General features: G+C 39.2%; 1 protein-coding gene across 1 annotated transcript in view; it reads right to left on the bottom strand.

Moving 5' to 3' along the window:
• GMDS (GDP-mannose 4,6-dehydratase) overlaps positions 1–25,786 on the bottom strand; it is a 445,643-nt gene that overhangs the window by 348,133 nt on the left and 71,724 nt on the right. Inside the window, exons 2-4 of the mRNA XM_075212984.1 lie at positions 24,057–24,101; positions 10,000–10,087; positions 9,522–9,631 (exon numbers count right to left, since the gene is read on the bottom strand). Coding sequence (XP_075069085.1) covers positions 9,522–9,631; positions 10,000–10,087; positions 24,057–24,101 — 243 coding nt within the window. The remainder of the gene's footprint in view (positions 1–9,521; positions 9,632–9,999; positions 10,088–24,056; positions 24,102–25,786) is intronic.

Below are 25,786 nucleotides of genomic sequence, written 5' to 3'. Positions count from 1 at the left end.
CCGTTTTCAGCACAGAGAAGTGATACGTGTTGACTACAAATGTAATAGTTGAAGTTAAACATATATGTTTTACAATGTATTTTACAAGACAAAAGGAAATGACGTGTATTTAAATTTCAACCATACACTGGAGCAACACACTAAAGCACAGCTATATCACATGTATCTAGCTTTCCGTACAACAATGCACAGACCGTATATTTATGTAATGGCCACATGATGTCTAGTCATACTCAGATAAATTGTGTTTAATTATTACAACAATATTTGCTTTATTACACACTGTAATAAAGACAAACCATGCACTAATTAGAAGATGGATGATATAAGACTCAATAGGGATTGCTTTGTGCAGCATGATAATAGCTTACAAACCACAATCTCCACCTAAATCTAATACACAATCGCTTCACACACAATTATCTAGAATACAGTATATTAGTCTTTGTGGATTGCAACAATCAGCTAGTAATGAAAATCAAAATACCATGCTACTGCCCTCCAGAATTAAAGAAGATATGCTATAAATAGTAGTATGCTCATATGGACTATCTTTATGTGTTGAGGGTTTTACTGCCTGTCAGAGCAACAAGTGCTTACACATAAAATGCATTAGATGTTGACCCAGAAAAATATTCATTTACTTTGTGTTATATCTATTGCCAAAGTAAGCTTATATTCATTTTCCTCCTTCTGTGTTTCAGTTTGTCAGTCCACTTTACAATTTAGACTAAATTAAGTTAAAATATCCAAAGTATGATAGTTTACAATGTTGAATAAAATACTACAAAAATGAAACGGATGGTGATGTAATGTATCCCACACCACCCTATAATCTAAACATGTGCTGTTAAAATAACAAATACGGTGGGGGCCAAATTCACACATATTTACACACGTATGCCACTTTCACACTGTGAGAAGGATGCACGGCTGTTAAATGTGCTGCATGACACCTGCAAGTCAGATAAAACATGGTACTCCATATGCTTGCAAGCTCCCTGCCCTCTGAATCATGTAGGCACCTTTTCCATTAATACCTTGTTCTGTCTTTGAGTACGATTTGTTTTGGTATAATTGTTGCATCGAATGTATGGTGCAGCAGAGTTTTTATGCGCCTTATAAACAATCACTTATGACAATAATGGTAGTAATGCCAACAGATATGTCTTTTTAAAGCTACATTGGTCATTCAACTCCTGCTTATTCAAGATGTCCTTGGTATTGAAGTTGGCAGATATCATAACTTGTAGCCAATTCCCACTGTAGAACAGAAGCAGCATTTGTGGATTTTTGTAGATGGGTGTGCTGATTTTGTAGGAGGCAGCTGAGTGGTCGTATAAAGTGAGGACAGGGATGGATGTGACAGTGTCATGCGAGGAGGAAGACACAGACTGCAAGTTAGATAGTGAAAAGTCCATTTTTCACCAACAACAGTAACAGAGCAGTGATATGAGGCACCTATCAATCTAGTGGATTCAGATTCTAGTATCAAATGTATATCTAAATTGAATAAAGCTCTTTTAACACTTTGTGAGGAAACTAGACTACTCTTGAAAGAATCTCCACGCAAAAAGCATCACAAGTAAGCCGTTCCAAACCTGTACAAATCTCCTATATTACACATGTGGGATTTGTACAGCAAGTCTCAAACCACAGCAACCAATTAGAAGTTTCAGATCCGGACTTCACAAAACTTCCCATGAATACATTATTCATTCGACTTTTACCAAGTGTAACAGCCATAACAACATTTCTTTTTTTATATATATAACAGATACTTCAATACTTCACTGATGTGAAGGAGCTACTGTTGTAGACTTTCCATACCGACATGGATGAATATAGGTCACTACATTCCTTATCCACACCCCTAGGATCAGCTAAAATTGTTTGGTGTATAATTTGTTCCTCCAATCACCAGAAACGTGAAGTAATGGTCCTGAGATGAGCTATTTTAAGAATCTCATAAGTAGAAATCAGTTCGCTTTCTCCCACATTGCGTCAACCATGTTGCATCAAACCAACCTCTGTGTTGCATACTGAGTCACAGTGCTTACTATTTATGATTCAGAGCGAGTTCTTCTGTCAGCCCTTCCCAGACCCTATGTTCATTCCAAGAACCAATTTCATCTTCATTGGTTTCCTTCAGGAAACCAGACTAACTTCCTATTATTTTATTTTCCTTGCACTCGGCTCAGCCCACATAAAATTAACTGGAAGTGACAGTGATAGAAAACGTTATTCTGCACAAATATAATCCAAAACAAACACACAAGAAGAAAAAAATCTGCACACATCATCTGTGTAGAGTCCAGAACATATCATTTTGGCTTTGGCCCTCCCACCCCCTTCCCCCCTGCGTTGTCAAAACAGAAACATTATTACAGAGCATTCTTAAAGAAAACTTTATTTATCCTAACAATTATACGAGGAACCAGTGGGGGGACGGTGTCCAGTTCAAAGTTGATATGCATCTATTTCATAGCTACAGCTGTGATCTGAGTCATCAGCCGTCACAGGCTGGCGAATTCTGACAGCATTCCCAAAAGTACAGTGATTATGCTGCAAGTCACTAGCTATATACTTTTATTTTATGAAGCCGTAGTTCTACATTCACGGTAAGAAATACAGTTTTGTGGGGTTGATTTTACAAACATAATTTTTTGAAACAGACACAATTCCTAATTTTCCAAGAAACCATTAGTAAATTATTCTTAAATTTTGCCAAAAGTCATGATGAGTATTTCACAGATGCAGAAGGAAGCTGCTCGCTGAGATCAGGCTGTCACACAATTCGGGAAAAAAGGAGTGTTGTACAGCCAACATTATGAGTCAGTAAGACAAACTCCCAATGGACAGCATGTCAGTAAATGTTGCAAAATTCCTACTCAGGTTGGGCGCAGAAGGGATTCATGTGGAAATACCATAATGTCTACACTGTGGTGTAAAATTGACCACACATATTTTGACACCTCTTTTCCCATGTTTCCCGAAACTTGCAATGTTCCAACTTCAGATGTAAAGTAGTAAAAGGTCAACACAGTTTAGACATTTAAGAACACATTTGTATTATTTTTTTCTCCCGGTTTAAACTCATCAACTTCCCTGTAGCACTAGGGGTTAACTGTATATATAAAAAAAACACACACCCACACACACACACACACACACACACACACACACACAACAGGAACAATGGTGCCTGTCTACTTTGACAACTATCTTTTCCAGACTTGTATGATACTTGCCCTGAGAAATAGATAGATGTGAACCAACTTTAACCATTTCATGACCATAGGCTCCACTTCATAAAAAAAAAAAAAATGTGGAAATTAGAAAATCTAAATTTTAAGACTCTTGCTTTTTTTTTACATTTTACATAAGTGTAGACCAATTATTTTAGCTAAAAATGTAAGCAGTCAGCTCTCCCTGAGATACCACAAATATTCTATATTGTTATTGAGAATGCCTATTAGATTGATGAGTCTCCCATTTTGCCATCACTAAAATATCGGGTCCTGATTCGAGAGACCAAAAGGGCTCACTCTGCCATAAAAGAAGCATGATCTCACTGGGAATGGTTGCTGCATGGGTGGAATGGGGTATGGCATAATGTGTCCAATTTTTCTAGTCCAGTATATTGTCAGATATGTTAATTCCATAGACAAAAAAGTTACGGTTTAACATGTCTGATTAAGGTTCTTTGCACTTACACACCATCTAAAATGTAAGAAAATTATTGAAACTCTTGAACACAAATGCCAAAAAGCAATGAAAGTACGATGATTAAGGCAGAAGCCTTAATGGACGTGTTCCTTGCACAATACAGACATGGTATGCCATCACATCCTGTGGTTAGCTGCAGATTCAGCACTATCATGGAGTGAGATTGCTGTCACTCACAAAATGGTGGAGAAACTAATCCACATTGTGTGTTCACTGAAATACACACATGCAGTCTATGCAATTGAAGGTCGTAATAGTGCATATCTGAAGGTTGAGCATCATTACTCTCCTTCGTTTCATTAGGATTTAATAAATAGATTGGTTTAGTTTGAAATAAAACCTCATCCTGCAGCACGGTGGCTCAGTGGTTAGCACTTCTGCCTCACAGCGCTGGGGTCATGCGTTCAATTCCCGACCATGGTCTTATCTGTGTGGAGTTTGAATGTTCTCCCTGTGTTTACGTGGGTTTCCTCCGGGTGCTCCAGTTTCCTCCCACACTCCAAAAACATACTGGTAGGTTAATTAGCTGCTATCAAAATTGACCCTAGTCTCTCTCTCTCGGTCTGTCTGCCTGTGTGTGTGTTAGGGAATTTAGACTGTAAGCCCCAATGGGGCTGGGACTGATGTGAATGAGTTCTCTGTACAGCGCTGCGGAAATCAGTGGCGCTATATAAATAAATGATGATGATGATGATCCTGCGATGGATCTTTCATGTTGACCAAAGTTGGAATAATTCCTTAATTTTCTCCCAATATTTATAACATTTGTGTCTACCTGTATATGCTGATTTAGTTTAAAATACTTTGCATTATTTTTACAAATCATTTTGCATGTCATTAAATTGTCTGATGTTTCTTATTATTAAAATATTATAGTTTTTATTTTATTTTTAATGTGGGAACAACTCTAATTTTTGTTTATATCACTTGCTGCACTGCTCTAGTTCTCTCTGTGCATTCGGTGTAGACTTCTGTGCAGATTACTAATAAAAGGCTTCCCCAGTCGTCCTGTCATATTGATTTTATGTATCCCTGAACGGATGTTAATATTGAATTTCATTGCTTTTTGTAAAGTTAAAATATTAAATTATATCAAATTTCAGAAACATAAACACAAAACTTTGACGGCAGATAAGAATGACTTGGCCCATCTAGTTTCCACAATTTTTGTTTTAATCCTGAATAAACACGCATCTTTAAATTGCTCTATTATATTAACCTCTACCACCTCTTTTGGTTGCCTATCCCACCTACCCAATATTGTTTTGGTAAAGTAATTTTTCTTCAAATTTCCTCCAAACCGAGCAGGCTACATTCCCAGTGCATATCTTTTTCTCACACATACCCAAATGCCCACCAGCTTTGTGATCGCATATACACATGCCACCGCCAATTGCGCCATTTTTTTTCTTACGTTATCTCCTGTGTACCAGTCTCTCACATGACACTACATTCTCACCAGCTTTTCTTTCCCATATAACCTCCCTGCCCATCAGCTTTATTTTCACTTGTCACCCCCCTGCGCACCAGCTTATGTCACACATGCCACTAAATATGTCTAACAGCTTTTCTCTCAAATACAACTCATTATGCCCACAACCTTATCTAAGGTGCCACACTGAGTGGTGCAGACAGTGGTGGGGTGCATCAGGTACATCTGTATGTTCTGGCAGACAGTGGTGGGGTGCAGTAGGTATTATTATTATCATTTATTTGTTAGGCGCCACAAAGTATCTGCAGCGCCGCACACAGTACTAACAGTAGACTATACAGGGTGAAACCATACAGAATGAACAAAAAGTACCAATACTTCAGAAACTCCGGCTAGTCATATGCAGTAAAGACGGAGCGGAAGAACAGGTATGGAGACAGGAGGGGAGGGGGCCCTGCTCATACAAGCTTACATCCTAAGGGGGGGTAAACAGACCAGGCACAAGAGGAGCCAAGAGTTGAGGCAAGAGGAGAGAAGGGAGGACGAGCTAAAGGGAGGAGATGGTGGTTAAGTAGATGGTTGGTAGGCTTTGAGGAAGAGGTGAGTTTTGAGTGCACGTTTGAAGGAGCACAGAGTAGGAGAGAGACGGATGGAACAAGGGAGATCGTTCCAGAGAAGAGGGGCTGCACGGGAAAAGTCTTGGATTCTGGAGTGGGAAGAGGTGATAAGAGTGGAGGAGAGGCGGCGGTCGTTGGCCGAGCGCAGGGAGCGGGCAGGAGTGTGAATTGAGAGGAGGTTAGAGATATAAGGGGCAGTAGAGTTGGAGAGAGCCTTGTAAGTGGTGGTGAGGAGTTTGAAAAGGATTCTGTAGGGGAAGGGGAGCCAGTGTAAGGCAAGGCAGAGAGGGGAGGCAGAGGAGGAGCGGCGTGAGAGGAAGATGAGTCTTGCGGCCGCATTGAGTATAGAGCGGAGGGGGGAGAGACGGGAGTGGGGGAGGCCAGTGAGGAGGAGGTTACAATAATCGAGGCGGGAGATGATAAGAGCGTGGATGATAGTTTTGGTGGCATCCTGAGAGAGAAAAAGACGGATGCGGGCGATGTTGCGTAGTTGGAAGCGACATGCTTGGGCAAGGGAATGAATGTGGGGGGCAAAAGAGATAGAGGAGTCGAGGGTGACACCCAGGCAGCGAAGTTGGGTGACAGAGAAGATGGTGGTGTTATTGACGACAACAGAGAGGTCATGGTGGGATGGGAGTCTGGGCAGAGGTAAGACAATGAGTTCAGTTTTAGAGATATTGATTTTGAGAAAGCGCTCGGACATCCAGGAGGAGATGGCGGAGAGGCAGTCGGATACCCGAGCGAGGAGGGTGGAGGAAAGATCAGGAGAGGAGATATAGAGTTGAATGTCATCAGCATAAAGGTGATACTGAAGACCGAAGGAGGAGATGAGAGCACCAAGGGAGGAAGTGTAGAGCGAAAAAAATAGAGGGCCAAGAACAGAGCCCTGCGGGACTCCTACGGGCAGAGGGTAGGGGGAGGAGGATGAACCAGATGTGGATACAGAGAAGGAGCGATTAGCAAGGTATGAGGCGAACCAGGCATGGACAGAACCAGAGAGGCCGAGAGAGAGAAGAGTTTGCAGCAGGAGGGGGTGGTCCACGGTGTCAAAGGCTGCAGAGAGGTCAAGGAGGATGAGTACGGAGAAGTGACCCTTGGATTTGGCTGATAGGAGATCATTAGTAACCTTGGCCAGGGCAGTTTCGGTAGAATGGAGGGGGCAGTAGCTAGATTGGAGAGGGTCAAGGAGGGAATTGTCCGCAAGGTGCCTGGTTAGGCGGCTGCAGACAATCCGCTCAAGTAATGTACGTATGTATGTTCTGGCAGACAGTGGTGGGGTGCAGCAGGTATGTATGTATGTTCTGGCAGACAGTGGTGGGGTGCAGCAGGTACGTATGTATGTTCTGGCAGACAGTGGTGGGGTGCAGCAGGAATGTATGTATGTTCTGGCAGGCAGTGGGGTGCAGGGTGAGTGTGCATGGTGAGACCATACACACACACACACACACACACAAAAATAAACCACAGCATAACCCTGGAGTCCCAAAGGTGCCTATGATAGCTTACTGTGTGTGTTACAATAATCAAGCGATTGTGAATATATATATTTATGGTGAAAAACATTCAGAAAAACAAATACATCAGTGCACTGATAAAAGAGATAACAAAATGCAATATAGATCAACATGATTTGCATCAATATTGAAACCTGAATGGCAAGTCAGTGAGCCCTAAAGAGTCCAAGTAACTTGGGCATATAGCCATAATGAAGCAATTAACACATGCGCGCGCACACACACACACTGTCCCACACATACACACACACACACACACACACACACACACACACACACACAGACTAACAAAAAATTCAATGCAATACACATACACGACAGGCATATAACACTCCCCACCCTCCAGCCCATTGTTCTTACCTGCTGACATCCATTATTGAAATTTTAAGGAAAATAAGTCTCATCTCCTAGCAGCACTCTGATGAGGGAGCCGACAGAGCCACACACTGACAGCCTGGAGCTGTCAACCTCAAAGCACTTTTAAATTTCCCGCCTCGAGCTCAGTGAATAAATTAACCGACACCACTGAGAGGCGGGAAGTTGGTAATGGTTCCTGTGCAGCCTCTGGCACCGCTCAGACTATTAAACTCCCTTCCTCTCACAAACTTAACATGGCGGAATGCTGTATATTAGATTCAACCTTAACATAAGGGCACGACTGTGCCCTTATAATATACAGTGGGGGGGGGTTAGCAAGTTGCAAATTTATGTTTCTTTTGTTCCACCACAAAAATGTTAATCATTTTTAAGACATCTCCTCATAATCTGATAATTATTATTTTTACGGAAAATGCGAGGTTCAGTTTTGCAATTTGTACTAATAGCTTTTTATTTTGTCAATTAACTATGGAAAATCAAATAAAAATCTTACACACATACTTTTTCCTAATTTCTCCTATGATTACATAGTCAAAACAGGGATACTAAATGTGTTAAATAATGCATTTCTTTTACAATTACCAGCAGCCAGGGCCCATACAAGGTCTGACTCCTTTTACCGTTGTACAGGGGATATAAGGGTGAAGTGACATCGGCCTGCTTACTACTCAAGGGACTGGTTAGTATTTATGTTAAGGGTGGTTTAAATGTGAAAATTTGGAATTAAAATAATGCTGTTAAAACATTTTCTATATATTTATTAGGAGAACAAAGAGGCAGGAAATTAACAGTCTAAAAAAAGCACAGTTAAGGTTCTGTCCAAAGCTAATAAAACACTAATGATTGGGCTGCTGTGGTTGCCTGCAAAGTTAACTAGCCCCACACCAACCATTTTCTAATTACAACATTATTCATCATTCACATAAATACACCATCCTTAATGAAATCACATAGAATATTTAAATCAACATCACACCCACTATGACATCAATGATTATATCGGCAAACATCTTGATTAAAAAACTAATAGAATATAGTGCAGTGATGAATAATATACCTACAGCTGATAGCACATCACCAGAGTTATTTATGTCACTGGTTGAAGAAGAAGAGCAAATGTGTGATTAGTTGCTACAGTTTAGGTCAGAGAGGGACCATACAGCAATGTTAGATAATAACTCTCTATAATATAACTATGATTTCCACAAAGATACAAACAAATGTTTTGATCTTGTACTGGATGGTACACTTTAAAGCAGGTTATTTTGTTGCCATCATTGGCATTTATAAAACCTAAATGACTTCATGGGACAGTCATAGAGACACATACTGTCAGTGCAGCCCAGATTTTAAGGTAGAGAATCTGGCATTCTTCTCAATGGTAGTAGGATGACCAAATTAGTTTCATAATAATAGTGGAAACAGTCAATTAGTAAAATATATTCATATTCTTAATTATGCAGCAATATAAAGTCTGAGGGTTTTATAAACTTACAGTCTTGCATGATTTAGTCATTCCATTTGTGATTGGTACAATCAAGGTCATATGGATGTCTATCAGTGACATTCTGTCATTTTATGAATAATGTCATTAGAAAATACCTGGGATAGTAGTATACAAAAGATTTATTAGACTATAGGCCTCCCATTGACAGACATGTTTATAAACACCCTTTCTGTGATTTCCAGGATATATTAGATTGTAATATAGAACATTGCATTAGGGACTTATATTGATACAGGACATATCATACTAGTCACTTCGGGCATCCATGCTTTGTAGACCATACTAAAAAAAACGTAATAAAAATAAAAAGTCAAAGCAAGCACAAAGAAAAAATTAAGTCTTACCTTTACATGACTCTGAGCTCCCAAGTTGTATATTTCAGTAGGTTTCACTGCATTGATTATCTTCACTAGACAGGTGCTGTCAGTGAGATCCCCATAATGCAGTTTCATGTCTTTGAAAGAGAAGAACCAATTATTAATTTATTAAGAGCAAAAAGGTAGCAGATGCTTTATTTTACCTGAAAGTAGACATATTGGGCCCAGGAAGCTGGAAGACATATGGTATCAAATTGTGCATTAGGTGACCAATGCAGGCTGTCTGGCAAATAGAGTAATGCTTTTACATCTAAATCTTAGTAGGACAAATGTAGCATTATAACGATCATTCAGACCTGTTTTAGGGACATACAGGCTAAAATTCAGAGATTTAAATAAATAAAAATGGACTGCAGTGTCCCCTGCTTAGGAACAGTGGTTTTGGGATATTTTATGCCCGATCAAGAATAATTAAAAGAGCAATGTAATACTAGAATAGCCTTACTTCCTTCTGTATGAGCTTGTGGATTCTTGTATAGATGCTCAATTCTCCCTGTGTTGAAAGAGCTTGATCGACGTACAATACCATGCACCTGTGAATGACAAGTCACAAAACACAGTTCATCTCCGGTGACTGACAAGTCTACGTAGGTACAGAAAACCAGCAAGTCTTATTGGAATGTACAGAAAATCAAATGTAGTTCAATCACTTAATACAACCAGATCAACCAGGGGAAATACTATTTTCAAACTAAATAAACATTGTAGGATTACTTCAAAATTGTAATGATATGCCTAGGACTGTCAGTTCAGGTACTATTAAAGAGACTTCTAAACTCTATAACAAGAGATGGCTCTAACATTAGCAATTTTCTGGTCTATAGCAGTAGACCAGAAAACTATAGTGCGGGCAATATTAAATAGTAAACATGTATAAGTAGGGTTTATTTTAATTTTATTTTTTATATTGATGTGTTCTTCACATCCAGTGGCCCTGTGAACGCATGCAATAGCTGGTAAGTGGGCTGAGTTTTTCACATATGCCAACAGATGGACAGACAGACCCGACACGCTAAAAAGCAGGTTATTGCTGCAGCGAATCAAGCAGAAAAAGAAAGATGACCTGTGTCAACTAGGAGAGAACCATAAACGCATAAAGTTACCGGTTTATTAGCAGAGATTCAAAAATGTTTATACAGTTGGATCCAAATATGTTTTATAAGCATACGACACAAAAGAATTGTGAAAGCCCTCTAAACCAGTGTAGGGAAAGTAATAAAGAAAAATGAAGTCGTCAAATGCCTCATTTTCCCTTCAAAAGCTATGATTAAGTGTTCTCATCTTCTCCTGATGACTGGGTTTTGTGTTAGACATTCGACAATCATGCCTTGAACAGCCCATGGGCTGACACTGTGGATCATCCTTCTGCAATGTGATGAAAGACTTCAGCTCCAGTTGACAGCAGGAATAACTACTCTGCCAGTAGGTTGGCACAGTAACAGATCATGCTCACACAGCAAATATTCAAAGACCCTCTGCAGAGTTTGGTAACAATCACATTCTTTCCCTCCAGTTTTGTTCTCTCCCTTTTGAAGGAATGTACACGGAGAAAGAAAAACTTGTCAACTGGTTAATCTATGACAACAAGTATTAATGTAAGAAGTGATGAAAGCTCAGTTTGTCTGCTGCTAATACAGGTGTAATGTAAACATTGTGACAAGCCAAAATGTGTGCAAACTGGATAATCTGGTTAAGAATGTGAGAATAGAGAATCTTAACGAACAGACATTTTCCCTTTCAAGACTACAATCTCCAAATTTACTATTTTTTAATCTTAAAATTTCATATCATTTATACACATCACACAATCTTATGAGCCAACATTAGATTTATTTAAAATAGCATCAACCCTTAGTTTGAAAAATTCTATAACCCTAATAAATCATTGTTGGCACAGAACTTTCTAGCATACTAGGTATCGAATTTAATTGGTCTACCTGATACTCTACTAATTAGCATAAAGAGGCGTCATTTGTCCAAAAGGCACTTCAGGGAGATAATGGGATGCCAAAAGGATGGTCTGTGGGCTTGTATAGTATAGTCTTTCAACGTGTTATTGTGAGGAGCCCACCGAAGCCGACATTCTAGACATGAGACTTACAATCAGATATGTGATAAATATAACTTTCTTCCACCCACAAAAACACACAGATTCTACTATATCGTATAATCATATAAACTCAGATACACAACACATCACAGGGACAATGATACTTATATGAGGTAAAATTACATGCAGACGCATTGTAATTCCCAATACAATTCCCATTCCGCACGGTACTAACTAGGGACAAAAACACAGTCTTCAACCTAAATTGATATTGCAAAAACACTGACACATAAAGTCACCAAAACCCTAAAGATGCAAAATGGAATTCTTCAAACATTTTACTGAGGAAGCACTCTCCTAGATTATGTATAACATTGCTATATATAACTATATGGCCTATAATGCCTGTCAGTGTGCGGCACTACTCTGTGTAATATTTTATAGATTAAAAAGAAAGGCAGGGAAAGAAAACTGAGACAAATGAAGTATTAATGCAACAAGAGACAATAGGTTAGAGAAGTTAATTTATACATATCATCATCAACTATTTATATAGCGCCACTAATTCCGCAGCACTGTACAGAGAACACACTCACATCAGTCCCTGCCTCATTGGAGCTTACATTCTAAATTCCCTAATATACACACACAGACCGAGAGAGACTAAGATCAATTTAAAAGCAGCCAATTAACCTACTAGGATGTTTTTGGAGTGTGGGAGGATACCGGAGCACCCGGAGGAAACCAAGGCAAACACAGGGAGAACAGACAAACTCGACACAGATAAGGCCATGGTCAGAAATTGAATTTATGAACCCAGCACTGTAAGGCAGAAATGCTAACCACTAGATATATCTAAATGTAGAAAGGGAAAAAAAAGCATGTTGAAATATGTATTTTTCTATCCATCATATATTTTATTGGGAGTTTAAATATTACCCATATTTTTACACTATAATACCTACTTCTTGTCAGATCAATTAATTTATGTTAAAGAACAAATTAGTGTCCCACTCCCTTAAATCCAGATGGCAATGATATTTAATTGTTCATGAGACAAATCCATCAACTTGCACAACTTAACTTATTTTCAACCTCAAATGAACAGTCATCATTGCCAAATAAGTCATTTTGTACTTTCCCAGCCACTAAGGCTCCTAATATCTGATCTTAAACAGCAGCTAGAGTACTGCTGGATAACAGAGTTGGCTGTTTTGTATAACTCTATATGTGCCGGAGAAAACCATCTTCTGTAATCCAGGGGGCTTTTTCATTTGGAACCAATGTTAAGGTTTAGCATAGCTTTCTAAATCAAGGTTCAGAGCTAAAGTAGTAAAAAGTTTCTTTCAAAGTAGATGATATAATATTATTGGTAATAAAATGTAACTGACGACTAGGAAGCTGTTAATCTGAACATGTAATGCATTTGCATAATAGTGTTGAAGAAGCACAAGTGTAATATATAATACACACATATATATACATATACATACACATATACATATATATATATATATATATATATATATACACATATATAAATATACATACATACATATATACATACATATATATATACACACACACATATGTACACATACATGGCTTTCTACTCTACCATGTCATATTGCACCAGGATTTATACTTCATCTCTTGAACTTGGTAAAGCAATCTGTATTTTTCTTTCGAAGTGGTGATGAAAGTGCTACAGATCGGATTCTGTATGTATGTGTGTGTGTATAATATTGTAGTTTTAAAACACTATTATGCACTAAAAATTCAGATTAACAGCTTCCTAGTTCTTACCAGTTGCTGAGATACTCAGTCACATAGTTCACATTTCTACCCCATTATGGTGTTTGATCTTGACTAGGGACGCTCAGGCTCGATTTGTTGCAAAACCGAGTCCCTCCCGAACGTAGACAATCCGAGTACTGAGCCGGCTCGGCACTTTTGCGCGTCCTCGGAACTGAAATCGACGCAAAAAATGATCGGCGCATTGTCGAATCTTGCGAGTTTTGGATACCATAAGTACCGCCCTCCACGGAGATCCGGCACCATTTCAGACAGACAGACACAGGAGGGGCAGGATCGTTCTTGGCAGTGTCCAGTGCAATTGGTTAGCATCATTGCTCATACAGAAACAGGAGACGTGGCAGTGTCCTTGTCACTCTCCAGTGACATTGCTGAGTGCCACTGTTCACACAGAAACAGGGGTAGCAGACAGTGTTCTTGTCACTCTCCAGTCACATTGCCAAGTGCCATCGAAATGGACTCCGATCAATCCACAGAAGGGCAGGAGCACGAAGCAGCTCCTGGCACCAGTCATGATGATACTAGTACCTCTACGTCTTCTCCTAAAGCCTATACGCATGGATCACTTGAGCGGTCAGCCTGCTGACCAGTAGCTCATTGCATCTCTTGAGATCTTGTTCAGTTGGAAAGAAAGAGACAAACCTGGGATCAACAATACTTGACAAAATGCAGTAATCTGATTTCAAGATGTTGATAACTCTTGGATCCTGGCGAAGCAAATAGAGTACTTTATGTACAAGTCCGACATAGCGGAATTGCTTTGTTTCATCTCCTCCTTCAATTTCGCTAGCTGCTTTTCTAAAAGTTTAATTGGGGGAATCACTAGACTCAATCTAGCAGTGTCTAAACTCACTTCACAGGTGACTACTTCCAGTGGTTTCAGCACCTTGCACAAGATGGAAAGTATTCTCCACTGCCCTGGACTAAAGTACATTCCCCCTCAAATTCTATTCTTCTTGCAGCTGCTGCTTTCTCCTACATGTTGCTGCAGAATGCCGAAAATTACCCAAAATATTTCGGGCCACAGACAACATCTCCTGCATGTCACTTTCATTTTTTTAAAAAGCTCTGTACGACAAAGTTGATTGTGTGAGCAAAATAGGGAATGTGATGGTAATATCCCCACTGTAATGCTCTAACAATATTGGTGGCGTTATGAGAAATCGCATATCCTCAGGATAAATCATGTTGCAATAACATCCATTACTTTTTCAAACAGGTTGTCAGCTGTATGCCTCTTAATGAAGCAAGTAGCTTGCCTCTGAAAGATCTTGCATTGTTTGTTAGATGCTGCTGCTGATCTTACTGCTGAAGGTGATTCACCAAACCAGTGGGCTGTCACAGTCATAGAATCTTTAGTTTGCCAAATTCCGCTTGTCCAAATATCTGTGGTTAAGTGTACAGTGGGTAGAATGGCATTTTGTAGCCCAATAATTTATTTTTTTTGCAACCTCCTGGTACAGGTGAAGAACTGCTTGTCTAGTAAAATGGTGTTGAGATGGAATTTGGCAACGGGGACACAGGACCTCAATTAACTTTCTAAAACCTGCTGCATTAATGGTGGATATTGGACGTAGATCTAATACTAGCATAGTTGCCATGGCGTCTGTGATCTGGTGTGTGACTGGGTGACAGTTGTCATACTTGCAAAGAATTAACAGTCAATTGTTGTAAACTACTCGTAGTCTTCTTCTTGGACAGCTTCTGGGCTGAAGATCCACCCCCAGCAGCAGGGACAGCAGTGGGCCTAACGCTTAAGGATTCTTCTGAGGAAGCCTCAGCAACTTGGATGCAGGACTAACTCTGATCACTAGTGAGGATATTGATGATGAAGGTGTTGGGGGTGTAGAGTGCAGGTGCTGGGATCTAGCTGAGAGAAGGGAGCCAGCTGATGCTGGACTGCTTGTGTTTATTATTTTAGCATAAGTTTCTGATTTACCCAAGAGCTTGCAATGATCTTGCTTCAAAAGGCGCAACATGGATGAGGTTCCAAGATGGTTAAGGACCCTACCTCTACTGACTGTGGGTTTACAAACACTACAATGGCTAGACAACTGTTGTCATGATTTGGGTAAAAATAATTCCATACTTAAGAGATGGATTTTTTGGTCTTATGCCCAGGCATGACAATGGCCTTCTTGTTATCACTGGCAAGAACTGCTTCCACTGGTGCATGATTTGCCACTGTAGAGTTCAGCACTGTTAGCTTAGCTGCATTAAGCCCATTTGTAGCTTGTTTTGTAGTTGCTCAAACAAAACAAGCACTTCAGCCTAAAAAGTCGTTAAAGTGCTTGGTTTGTTAAACTGTACATATCCTTTTAATATCCAACATCCCCACTCTTATATAAGGGTGGGTGGGAGAGCCCAAGGACAATTCCATCTTGCACAACTTTTCTTTTCTGACACTACTGTTTGACAATGTTTCCTAGATGTGCTATGAGCTGTTGTGTGTTTGTGCCTTTGTTCTGTTGCTTAGTATCCAGCCAGCTCGCTCCAGTCTTTGGCCGAACCTGGATGAAAATTATTTTGTGACCTGTGAGTTGGTCAAAATTGACTGGAAATTGACTGGAAATGACAGCAAATTAGTGTAATTGAGGTTAATAATAATGTAGCAACAAAACAAAAGCCAAATGATGTGATTTGATCATATTTTAGTAATTTGTTTAAAAAAATACAGATCCAAAACAAAAAACAAAAAACAAAGTTAATACAGATTCAAAACCAAAACACAGGGGTCAGTGAAAAACTCTAATCTTGACCATGTATGCATGCATTTATGCATTGAGTTCCTGCCACATGATTGGCTAATTATGTATTTGCATGAACGAATAGGTGTACCTAAGAAATTGCAGATATTAAGTTAAACATTATACTACTGCTCTGTAATTTTAAGACTGTAGGGGTATGAAAACATTGGTTGATTGACTACTAACTGATATAGAAAAATCTGGGCAGCACGGTGGCTCAGTGGTTAGCACTTCTGCCTCATAGCACTGGGGTCATGAGTTCAATTCCCGACCATGGCCTTATCTGTGTGGAGTTTGTATGTTCTCCCCGTGTTTGCGTTGGTTTCCTCCGGGTGCTCCGGTTTCCTCCCACTCCCCAAAAACATACTGGTAGGTTAATTGGCTGCTATTAAATTGACCCTAGTCTCTCTCTCTCTCTATGTTAGGGAAATTAGACTGTAAGCTCCAATGGGGCAGGGACTGATGTGAATGAGTTCTCTGTACAGCGCTGTGGAATCAGTGGCTGTGAGGAAACGGGGTGCTACTGGACTGAGAACTATGTAATCATCACCCGTTTCTCACGGTTTATTGTACTTTTTAATCCTTGGCCCAGTCTAAGTATATACACCAGAGCATTGGTGTATTATTATTTCATGTTATTAGATACATTTTGCCCATACTATTACCTGTGATATTGTATGTAGTATAAATATAAACAATATTGCCATACTGTGTGAAAATATCAGAACAGCAGCAGTCATTTTGCTTGTGCTAGCTAATGTAATTACCATTTGTCTCAAATGTCTATTGTATGGGGTGCAGCTGAGATGAGGTTTGTTATCAGAACAATGTCTGAGTTAACTAGCTGGCAGCCCATGTTAATTAGCTAGGTCAACAGATAACCTGAGAGGTAATGAGGTTAGAACTTCTACTCATATGCAATGTGCCTCCACAGTAATATATTGGTTGAAATAGCATGGGGAAATGTATCAATATAAATGTAATTGTATCAAAAGGTATCACAGACTTATATTGTGTAACCCTGCTGATATAATGTGTCAAAAGTCTTATTGTTCCATGTAAGCGTGCAGTGTCATTCCTTGATGTACTATTGTAACCCCATGTGTAGTGTATCCAGCCAAAACAGCTAATTGAGTCAAGCCATTCTATTGTCTAATCAAGGTAACAGGGACAGTATGTCTAGCAGCTAAATTGTTGACTGGGAGGCCCCTTCTGTAAAGGGGAGGTTTGAGACATTTGACCCTACTTCCTGGGTACAGAGAAAATTATATAGGGCGAGGAGAATGCCAGGAGAGCGATGCTAGTTTGGAGGATCCTGGTGTAGAAGACATCAGTGAAAAGGACTCTGGGCCAGGCACTGTGGTGCCGCTGGAGGGAACCCTACCAGGACAGGGTTGGTGTGAGCTAGTAACCCAGGCTAGGAGACACCATAACTGTTTTGCTAAACGGTAGTGGTAATAATGCGGGAGGATAAGACCCTGAAAGGGACAGAGATTATGACTTTGGAGTGCTGACTGCAGGAGGCTGCTGGAGGATACGTGCTACCATTTACCCTGTAACTTGTGAACGTCGTGTGGTGTTGTGCTGTCGAAATAAAGTCTTATTTTGGATATATCCTGGTCTACCCGAGTGAGTTAAATCCCACAGAGGGCAACTTCCATCCCAGCTAAGGGTGGTATCCTCACAGTAGCGCTATATAAATAAATGATGATGATGAAATCTGTAGGCTATAAAAAGGTGATACACACCTTTATAAAGCCTAGAGCCGTTACTGAAGTGCAAACCGTACCATTGCCACTGTTTTGCAATGTAAAACTCCACAGCCCTTACAGGCAGGTTTTAACAGCAACAACAAAAAACATCTATATCATTTTTACTAAAGGTCTAAATTATCCAATAGAAGGAGGAGTATCAAATCGACTGGCATGAAATGACAGACAGCTCATGCATGGGTGAGTCGCATATGGAAGTGTATAAGGGATGGGAAACATGTCTATTAGGGGCACTCATGATTATTTATTGATATAAAACATACATTTTATTAGTTCATTTTAAAACTGTGTTAAAGTCCCAGATTAGTACCATAGTACCACTAGTAGCGAAATAAAACAAAAAAATATCAAAATTAAATACTCGAGATTAACATAAACTGAAAACAAATATAAATTTAAAATTGGCAGGACTAACTGCCTAGCCTCGCTGTGTTGATGGTTTGTAAATTTCCCTAATTGTATTGTATATGGGTAATTATGATCCTCATGCTGCCCTGTTATCTGGCATTATAAACAGATTATCCGGATAAATTAGAGGAATACAATTGTTAGGTACAAGGGAAAAGTATATTTTCCTGCCTATATATACACGGGTTATCATAATTTATAGTATAATTGGATATTGTGTCTTCCAAGGTATATTTATTCTCAATGAGATTAATTGCTCAGTATCTTGGAGTATATAACCAATTATACATTGATCTTGACCATGTGGAGTTGTGACAAGACACTAGTTAGGCTATCTAGATGCCTTTTGCATCTTTTATAGGATGTTCTGCTTGCTAGATTATATTTAGCTGGCACAGAGAATGTTGATTACAGCGTGTCCTGTTATCTGGTGTTTTAAATTTCATAGGACTATAATCTCCTTTCCATTCACGGATTCATACAATGCTGCTATCAAGACACCTATTCGTAGCTGTTGATCTTAATCAGGAATTACTAATAGAGACCTATAATAGGATCCCTATTATCTGGGTTCCTATACAATAGTCTATGTAATTGGCCCCTATTGCCTATACATAGGTCTATAAGCTCCTGATTATATTGATAAACCTTGCTCCCAAACCCTATTCTTATAACAGCAGCATAGATCACCAATTAAACAACACAGCGAGGCGAACGCCGATGCGCGTTTCACTTACTCGCTTTAACCAGGCAAAAGGGTGATCATCCATTTGTCTTATCAGGAATTATCTGAACACAAAGCTTTACCCACAGCCGACCAGCAAAAGACATGGTCGATAGGAATTGCTTTGAGAAAATAGTGGTGGTTCCAGTGGGGGAACAACCACCAAAGTACTATCATGGGGAAGACGGCATTGCTGTCAATGGGCGGCTTCACATACTACTGCCGTCATCTTGCTGTGGTAAAGCAACTGTGGCATGTACTATTTAAGGAACTTATTAGTATTTCAACAAACACTCACATATATTATACTGTATATGCAGGCACAACAAAAATATCATACATTTTAAAAGCATTATTGTCTTCCAAAAGGTCTTAGCTTTTGGCCTGTACAGATGGAGAGCACAATTAAGCAAACTGGGGGGGGAATATCTGCTACTTTGTCATATTTTTAGTCCTTTTGGCTCCTGCCATGCTCCAATGACACTATACTATACCCACAACATGCCCCAGTGACAGTAGAGTGAAGTCACTGGTATCCCTTGTCAATAGGCGAAGTCCCCAAGCACTTGTATTGTGAGAGAATTATCAAAACTCAGTAAAGATGGGTACACACTACAGGGTTTTATTCCAATAATCGGCTCAACCAGCCGACATACGACCGCTCGTTCGAAAGTCGGGTCAGTCTGTGTAGTGACACAATGGTCGAAAGTCTGCCCAAATGGAAGATTGTCATCCCATTCAGTTGGTCGTACCGTTCAATATTTTCGTTCTATTCTCCTTTCCATTTTGTAGTGCGTATAAATTTCTGACCGATCCACAACAATCCTCCAATAATTCCTCAAGCTGGGGCTCTGTTGGTGCGTTATGTGCACATCACCGACTTTTGTATACATGTGTTTTGCACCTGTCTGGTTGCAGACCATTACACTTGTGTAAAGCACGTGTGTTATGTAACCCTTTGCATCTATATTGGGAACCTATTCATATTTACCCTTTATAAACTTATAAGTCATTAACTAGTTAGAGACTAATTAGAGACAGTGTTGTCTTCTGTTTTTATGCGGATTTGGGTGTTTACTATAGTGAAAGCTCTGCCCGTTTATGCTAATGTCTTTGGTATATCGTTACATGCCCCGCAAATGTTGCTTTAGCGTGTACGAAATTAAAATCATTGCTCACGACAACATGGCTGTAAAAAGTCGCTTCCGGGACAGCCGCTCTTCTCTTTATCGTCTAAAACAAGGCTAGTTTGTATGCAGTTTTACCGACCGACCGGACCATCGATCGGCATAAAAAGTTGGTGGAAAAGTCTGTAGTGTGTACCGGGCAGGGGGATATAAAGGGATAAGGGCATGACAATGGCAGCACTAGTAAATGTTTAACACTGCCTACAAGTCCCATTGTAGAGGGTTTGGTACCTAGAGAACCAATGTTTCAACCCTGGAGATGATCTTATATACATATATATTGTAGTCCCATTGTAGACATTAGGTAAGGTCATAGTATATATTCAGTATATAAATATACATGCATAGTATAATTATAATATATATATATATATATATATATATATATATATATATATATATATATATATATATATATATATATATATATATTATAATTATACTATGCATGTATATTTATATACTGAATATATATTATGACCTTACCTAATGTCTACAATGGGACTACAATATATATGTATATAAGATCATCTCCAGGGTTGAAACATTAGTTCTCTAGGTACCAAACCCTCTAGGTTAATGCATCAAACAGGTAAGGAAGCAAACAATAACCTCTTTCTTTAAACGAAGTGTACACACAAAGTAAATGCAACAGTGCTTCCCAAAGAGAAACATGTTCCCCCACCAAATATAACCATGTGTCAGTAAATTCACCAGTGTCAGTAAAAAGCCCCAACAAAGTCCACAGCAGGTTACCGCCCAGCTCAGAATCCTAACAGGCACAAACTCAAGACAACAAAGTACACAGTTAGCAATCCAACCTGGGCCACAGGTCCTGATCCGTTAGGTGGGACTGTGTGTGTCTTGCTAATTCCGGCCACTCAGCCACTCAACAACTCTCCACCAACTCTGTGGGACTCTGGGTATCAGTCTGCCTACCAAAGTAGGTTTACCAATTCCCCAGAATCTGCGAGTGTCTCCTGATGTAATGATGAAAAATCAGTCCTAGAGGTTCAGCCCCCGATCTGGCTGCATAGCTTCCAGGTTCAAACAATTGTACCTACAACTGGCACTGACAGAGTACAGTTACTCAACATCAGTCCAAGTCCCAAGAATCTCCCAGCAACAATAACCTCTTTCCCTTTTCTGTTCATCCCCCTCACTGGGAACATCCCCCCAGGTCATGATCGATTTTCACTGGTGGTGGATGGTAACAGGTGTGTAGGTAGAATATGATCTCTGCAGTAGTCCACCCGCTGTTTCCCTGACAATATTCCAGTCCTGTGAAAAACAATGGGTAATAATTGTCCTTCCCCACTTCCAGATCTTAAATAGCACTCAGTATTTCCTGCAGTTAACACCTTCCACTATTTTGTGATGTCACAGGTTCCCCAGCTGTTCCATTCTTTCTGTGGGCTTCCTCCCCATCCCTCTTTGTTCATGAAAAACAAAGCTGGATCCAGCCACCGGGTGACATTTAATAACTGGGTGGGCCAATGTCCCCCAATTGGCCCACTGACTGACAGATCAGGTTGGCCCAATAATCTCACTGTGCTGCCCGGTCTCCACACAGCATTCATAGCCAAATTGGAGGAAGGGTTTAAGTAATTTGAAGTAATTGGACAATTGACTTAAAATGGGACAAGTGTGGGATATTCCTTCATTATATCTTTATCAATTAAGCATGTAAAAGGTCTTCAGTTGATTCAAAGTGTTGCATTTGCATTTGGAAGCTGTTGCTGTGAAACCACAAAATGCGGTCCAAGGAGCTCTCAATGCAAGTGTAACACCCCCCACCCCCAGTTCCAGATTCATCAAGTTTGCAAAATTTCCTCCAATAAAACAATCCAATCACTGCACTTCACACAACAGGTGTCAACAGGAATGAAATTCAGAATTCTTTGTCTCCTGTGGCTGAAATATGAACCATTTGATGAGGTCTTGTAGTGTCAGTATCCAGCGAATGCCATTCTGATAGTTAAGGGAAAGGGGCTTAGTAATGGAAGACATGCCAAGCAGTTCTTCTTAAAGAGGAGACTTCATGATCTAGTACAGCTATAAGAGAAAATACTAAAATGTTGATATTTTACATATCAACATATTTATCCGAAACATAATGTATTTTGAAGATTTGAAAAACAATCACTTAACAAATACTATTACTTTGCTGCCCAAGAACCCCAGTGGACATTGTCTGTTCTGTATTTACTGCAATTTCCTCCTTTTCCTCTTTGTGAAACGTAACTAATAACAAGTAGTAAATGTCATTTTCAGCTGTTTTCAACATCAGAGAAAAGTATAGAGGTTAAAGGGTAATGGGACGTAAAAATGACAGTTTCTCTGAACTGTCGACTTTGTGGCGTCGAAGTCAGCAAGTCTTACGGAAGTAATTGGACAAGAACAATAATTCAAAGAGCCAGAATATGATCAATAGGTTTAACTGTATCATAAACATAAGGACTAACAAAGGATTAAAAACCATCTACAATACAAGAAAAATCAGGCACCTCAATGTTATACTACATATTCCTTAAATAAAAATGCCAGGTTTCAATAGCTAAAGCAAATAAGAGTGAAAGGTTTTAAAAACCTTTTACCATATTTTCTGAATACAGTCCTCTGCAAGTAATGTCTAAGAAAGGCAAATATTATTAGTTATCAGGAGTAGATGCACCTAGATTTGAAACAACTAGTTGCATTTTACAAGATTTTAAATTATTATCAGTTTGCATCTTTCTAGCAGATCAAACGAGCTAGTCAATATTTACAGTGTGCACGATGATGAGAGGTCATGATGGGCTTTCTAGATGAGCTAGGAAATGAATGTTTCCAGGTGGGCTAAATTGTGCAAAGATTGTAAGTGTGGGGACAGAGATTATGTTTTATTCCCCCAAAATAATGTACTCCTATAAAGGAGAACACACTTGTCAGAAATGCTATAATCATGACATGCCACTGAGCAATTGCTTTACCCACTGGGTTTTGGAAGCATATGACAAGCTTGTGCCAACATTTCATGCTTGTTAAGACTCCACAGTGCACAATAGGATATTTACAGTTAGCATTGGAAACTGAATACATTCGCCCTCACTGAAACAATGAGCACATGGTCAATATGCAAAAAAAATCTATATTAATTATTATAATAATAATAATAATATATTTATATGGTAAATGTCATTTGTCTTTATAGCCCTTAACCTGCTAAAAATGTAGGCAAATTTTCTATCCAATATCAAAATCTCATTCGGTCAATTAAAGGGCCGTCATGTGAATAGGGTTGATTTTGCATATTGACCCTGGGTAGAATTTATCTCTATATACTCATTGTTTTTTAAAAAATGGAAAACATATGAAATTGTACAAATATCCATGAGATGAGTTAATTTTCTTAACATGAGTCTGCATTGGATTAACAAGGATTTTATTGCATAGTGCAATTTCCGAACTAAAGTGACTTCATGGGGAGTGTATTCTATGTAATACATTACATCATACATTATTCCCTAATTCTTTACAGCTCTGGCCTGTGCAGGTTGCTGCTTATCTGACCTTGCGGAAAATGTACACAGTGGTTATACCCTGAGGAGACGAGGGAATCCACTAGCGGACCCTCTCTGATAAATAAAACAATAAGCTGGCGTGATTACAGGCCATGCTGCACATTCTTTCTGAAAGCTTTGATTTGTTATCTGGATGTGAAATGGAAAACACATAGAAAGGACAGCAACAGAGGAAGCTCTGTAGGCTGCTGCACACAAGTGATTTCATCGGCCTGTGCAGGTTCTTAGTCACTTACCTCGTAGCCCTTTTCCAAGAGGAGTTCAGCCAAATAAGAGCCATCCTAGGAAGAGAGGAAAAAATAAAAAGATTAAGGCATGTGTGAACCATGCATAACCAATGTATAGAGCTGGTATTATGTAATACTGTTCTATAGACTTTACACTGCGGGGAGAAAAAAAAAAAAAAAAGGGCACAAGCACTTTGTCACATGCTGGATTTCTGACATTGAACAGCAATCATCTGCAGGGAATACACATTTATCTGCTCAAACTAAAAACCAACAACAGGTACTGATGAATACTATCCAAGCTGAATTGCTGAGGAACAAATCTACAATTTGAGAGGTTGACAAGTACAGTTAAGAAAACTAAAATATTTAAAAAGCAAAGTTCTGTGATGAACAAACAACAACATATTTACAGAAGTTCCAGCATGTACTTAAAAAACACGTCTTCAATGAATGGTGGATAAAGCAATGAACATAGCTGATATCCGTGCCTATCTAAATAGTATAGGGCTGTATATATCTAACACAGTAGAAGGATAAGTTATTGGCTCAAATTTTGATCAAAACATTTCAGCTCACAAGTCAATGGTCCTCAAAAGTACCTTCTCTCAATTTTATGCTTTTAAGCAGCACTCCCAGATAGGGAATAATCCACCAGAGTGTCATTCACCAGAGACCAGGTGGCTGCTCAGGGTTCATCTTACAGCCCCCGATGTGGCATGAGGCAATAAAGGTGGAAGGTGAGGTGAGACCAGTCAGAAGCCAAAATTATGGAAAGTGCAGCATTTGCTTGGTCCTCTGCAGTCATTTTAAGGTAGTGAACAACTTAGACTTGGCAGACTAGGTGGTAAAGCGGCTTTACATATCACAATGCAGTTCAACTAAGGAAGCTAACATTTGACAAAAATGGTTGGTTTAAAAAAAAAAAAAAGAAAATAGCCTTTAATAGTCTGGCTAGACAACAGTGGTCAGGCAACATTTGCAAGTAGACAAGAATATAAATAGGTCAGTGCTTGGCCACTCTTGTATTTTTAAGGTACCTGCTGAACAGCACTATAAATGCACTTTAGGGATACAAAAAAGAACCAAGCATTGGCATATTGTTTTCTATGCTGCATGCAAATATTGCCTAATGTCTTCTTAGCTGTCAAAAATGGAAAGAAGGAGACACGGAATTAACCCTTATGTATGTGCAAAAATCTGTCACATGTAATAGTTGCAGTGTTAAATGCACTGTAATGGTGCATGTAATATTGCTTCATTTTGGCACACAAAACCCCCCCAATATAATTATATCCTATTTTAGACTAAAGGATAATGTCACAGGTAGATGTATAGTAAAGAAAAAAAACCAATACAATTCAATGATTGATGGCCTTACTTACTCCAGCTGATGAAATTTACCATAATGCACTGTTTTTTTTTAAATTTTACTATACCTCTAATTGTTTAATCAGTTATCTTAATATGCAATTGTGGGGCTGTGCACATACACCCTTTAGAATCCCTTAGGCCAAAAACTTAAAAACTTTTTTTTTTATTATGTGATTGCTCGACCTGTGAAATACAAATAATAAAAATGTAGGCTAAGTGCTAAAGACACAGGGTATAAAGGGAAGGGTAGAACTTTGTGGATTTAATAAGCTGATGTGAAACAGACCTGACCAGGACTGAACCCTGTCAATAAGGTCTTGTTCTTCTCACCCAAGCTATTTCTCAGACTTTCCAACCACACTGGA

This window comes from Mixophyes fleayi, chromosome 5, assembly GCF_038048845.1.
Source record: "Mixophyes fleayi isolate aMixFle1 chromosome 5, aMixFle1.hap1, whole genome shotgun sequence".
NCBI lineage: Eukaryota > Metazoa > Chordata > Amphibia > Anura > Limnodynastidae > Mixophyes > Mixophyes fleayi.
The sequence above is the reverse complement of the archived record's forward strand: the minus strand, read 5'-3'. Positions and strand labels throughout refer to the sequence as shown.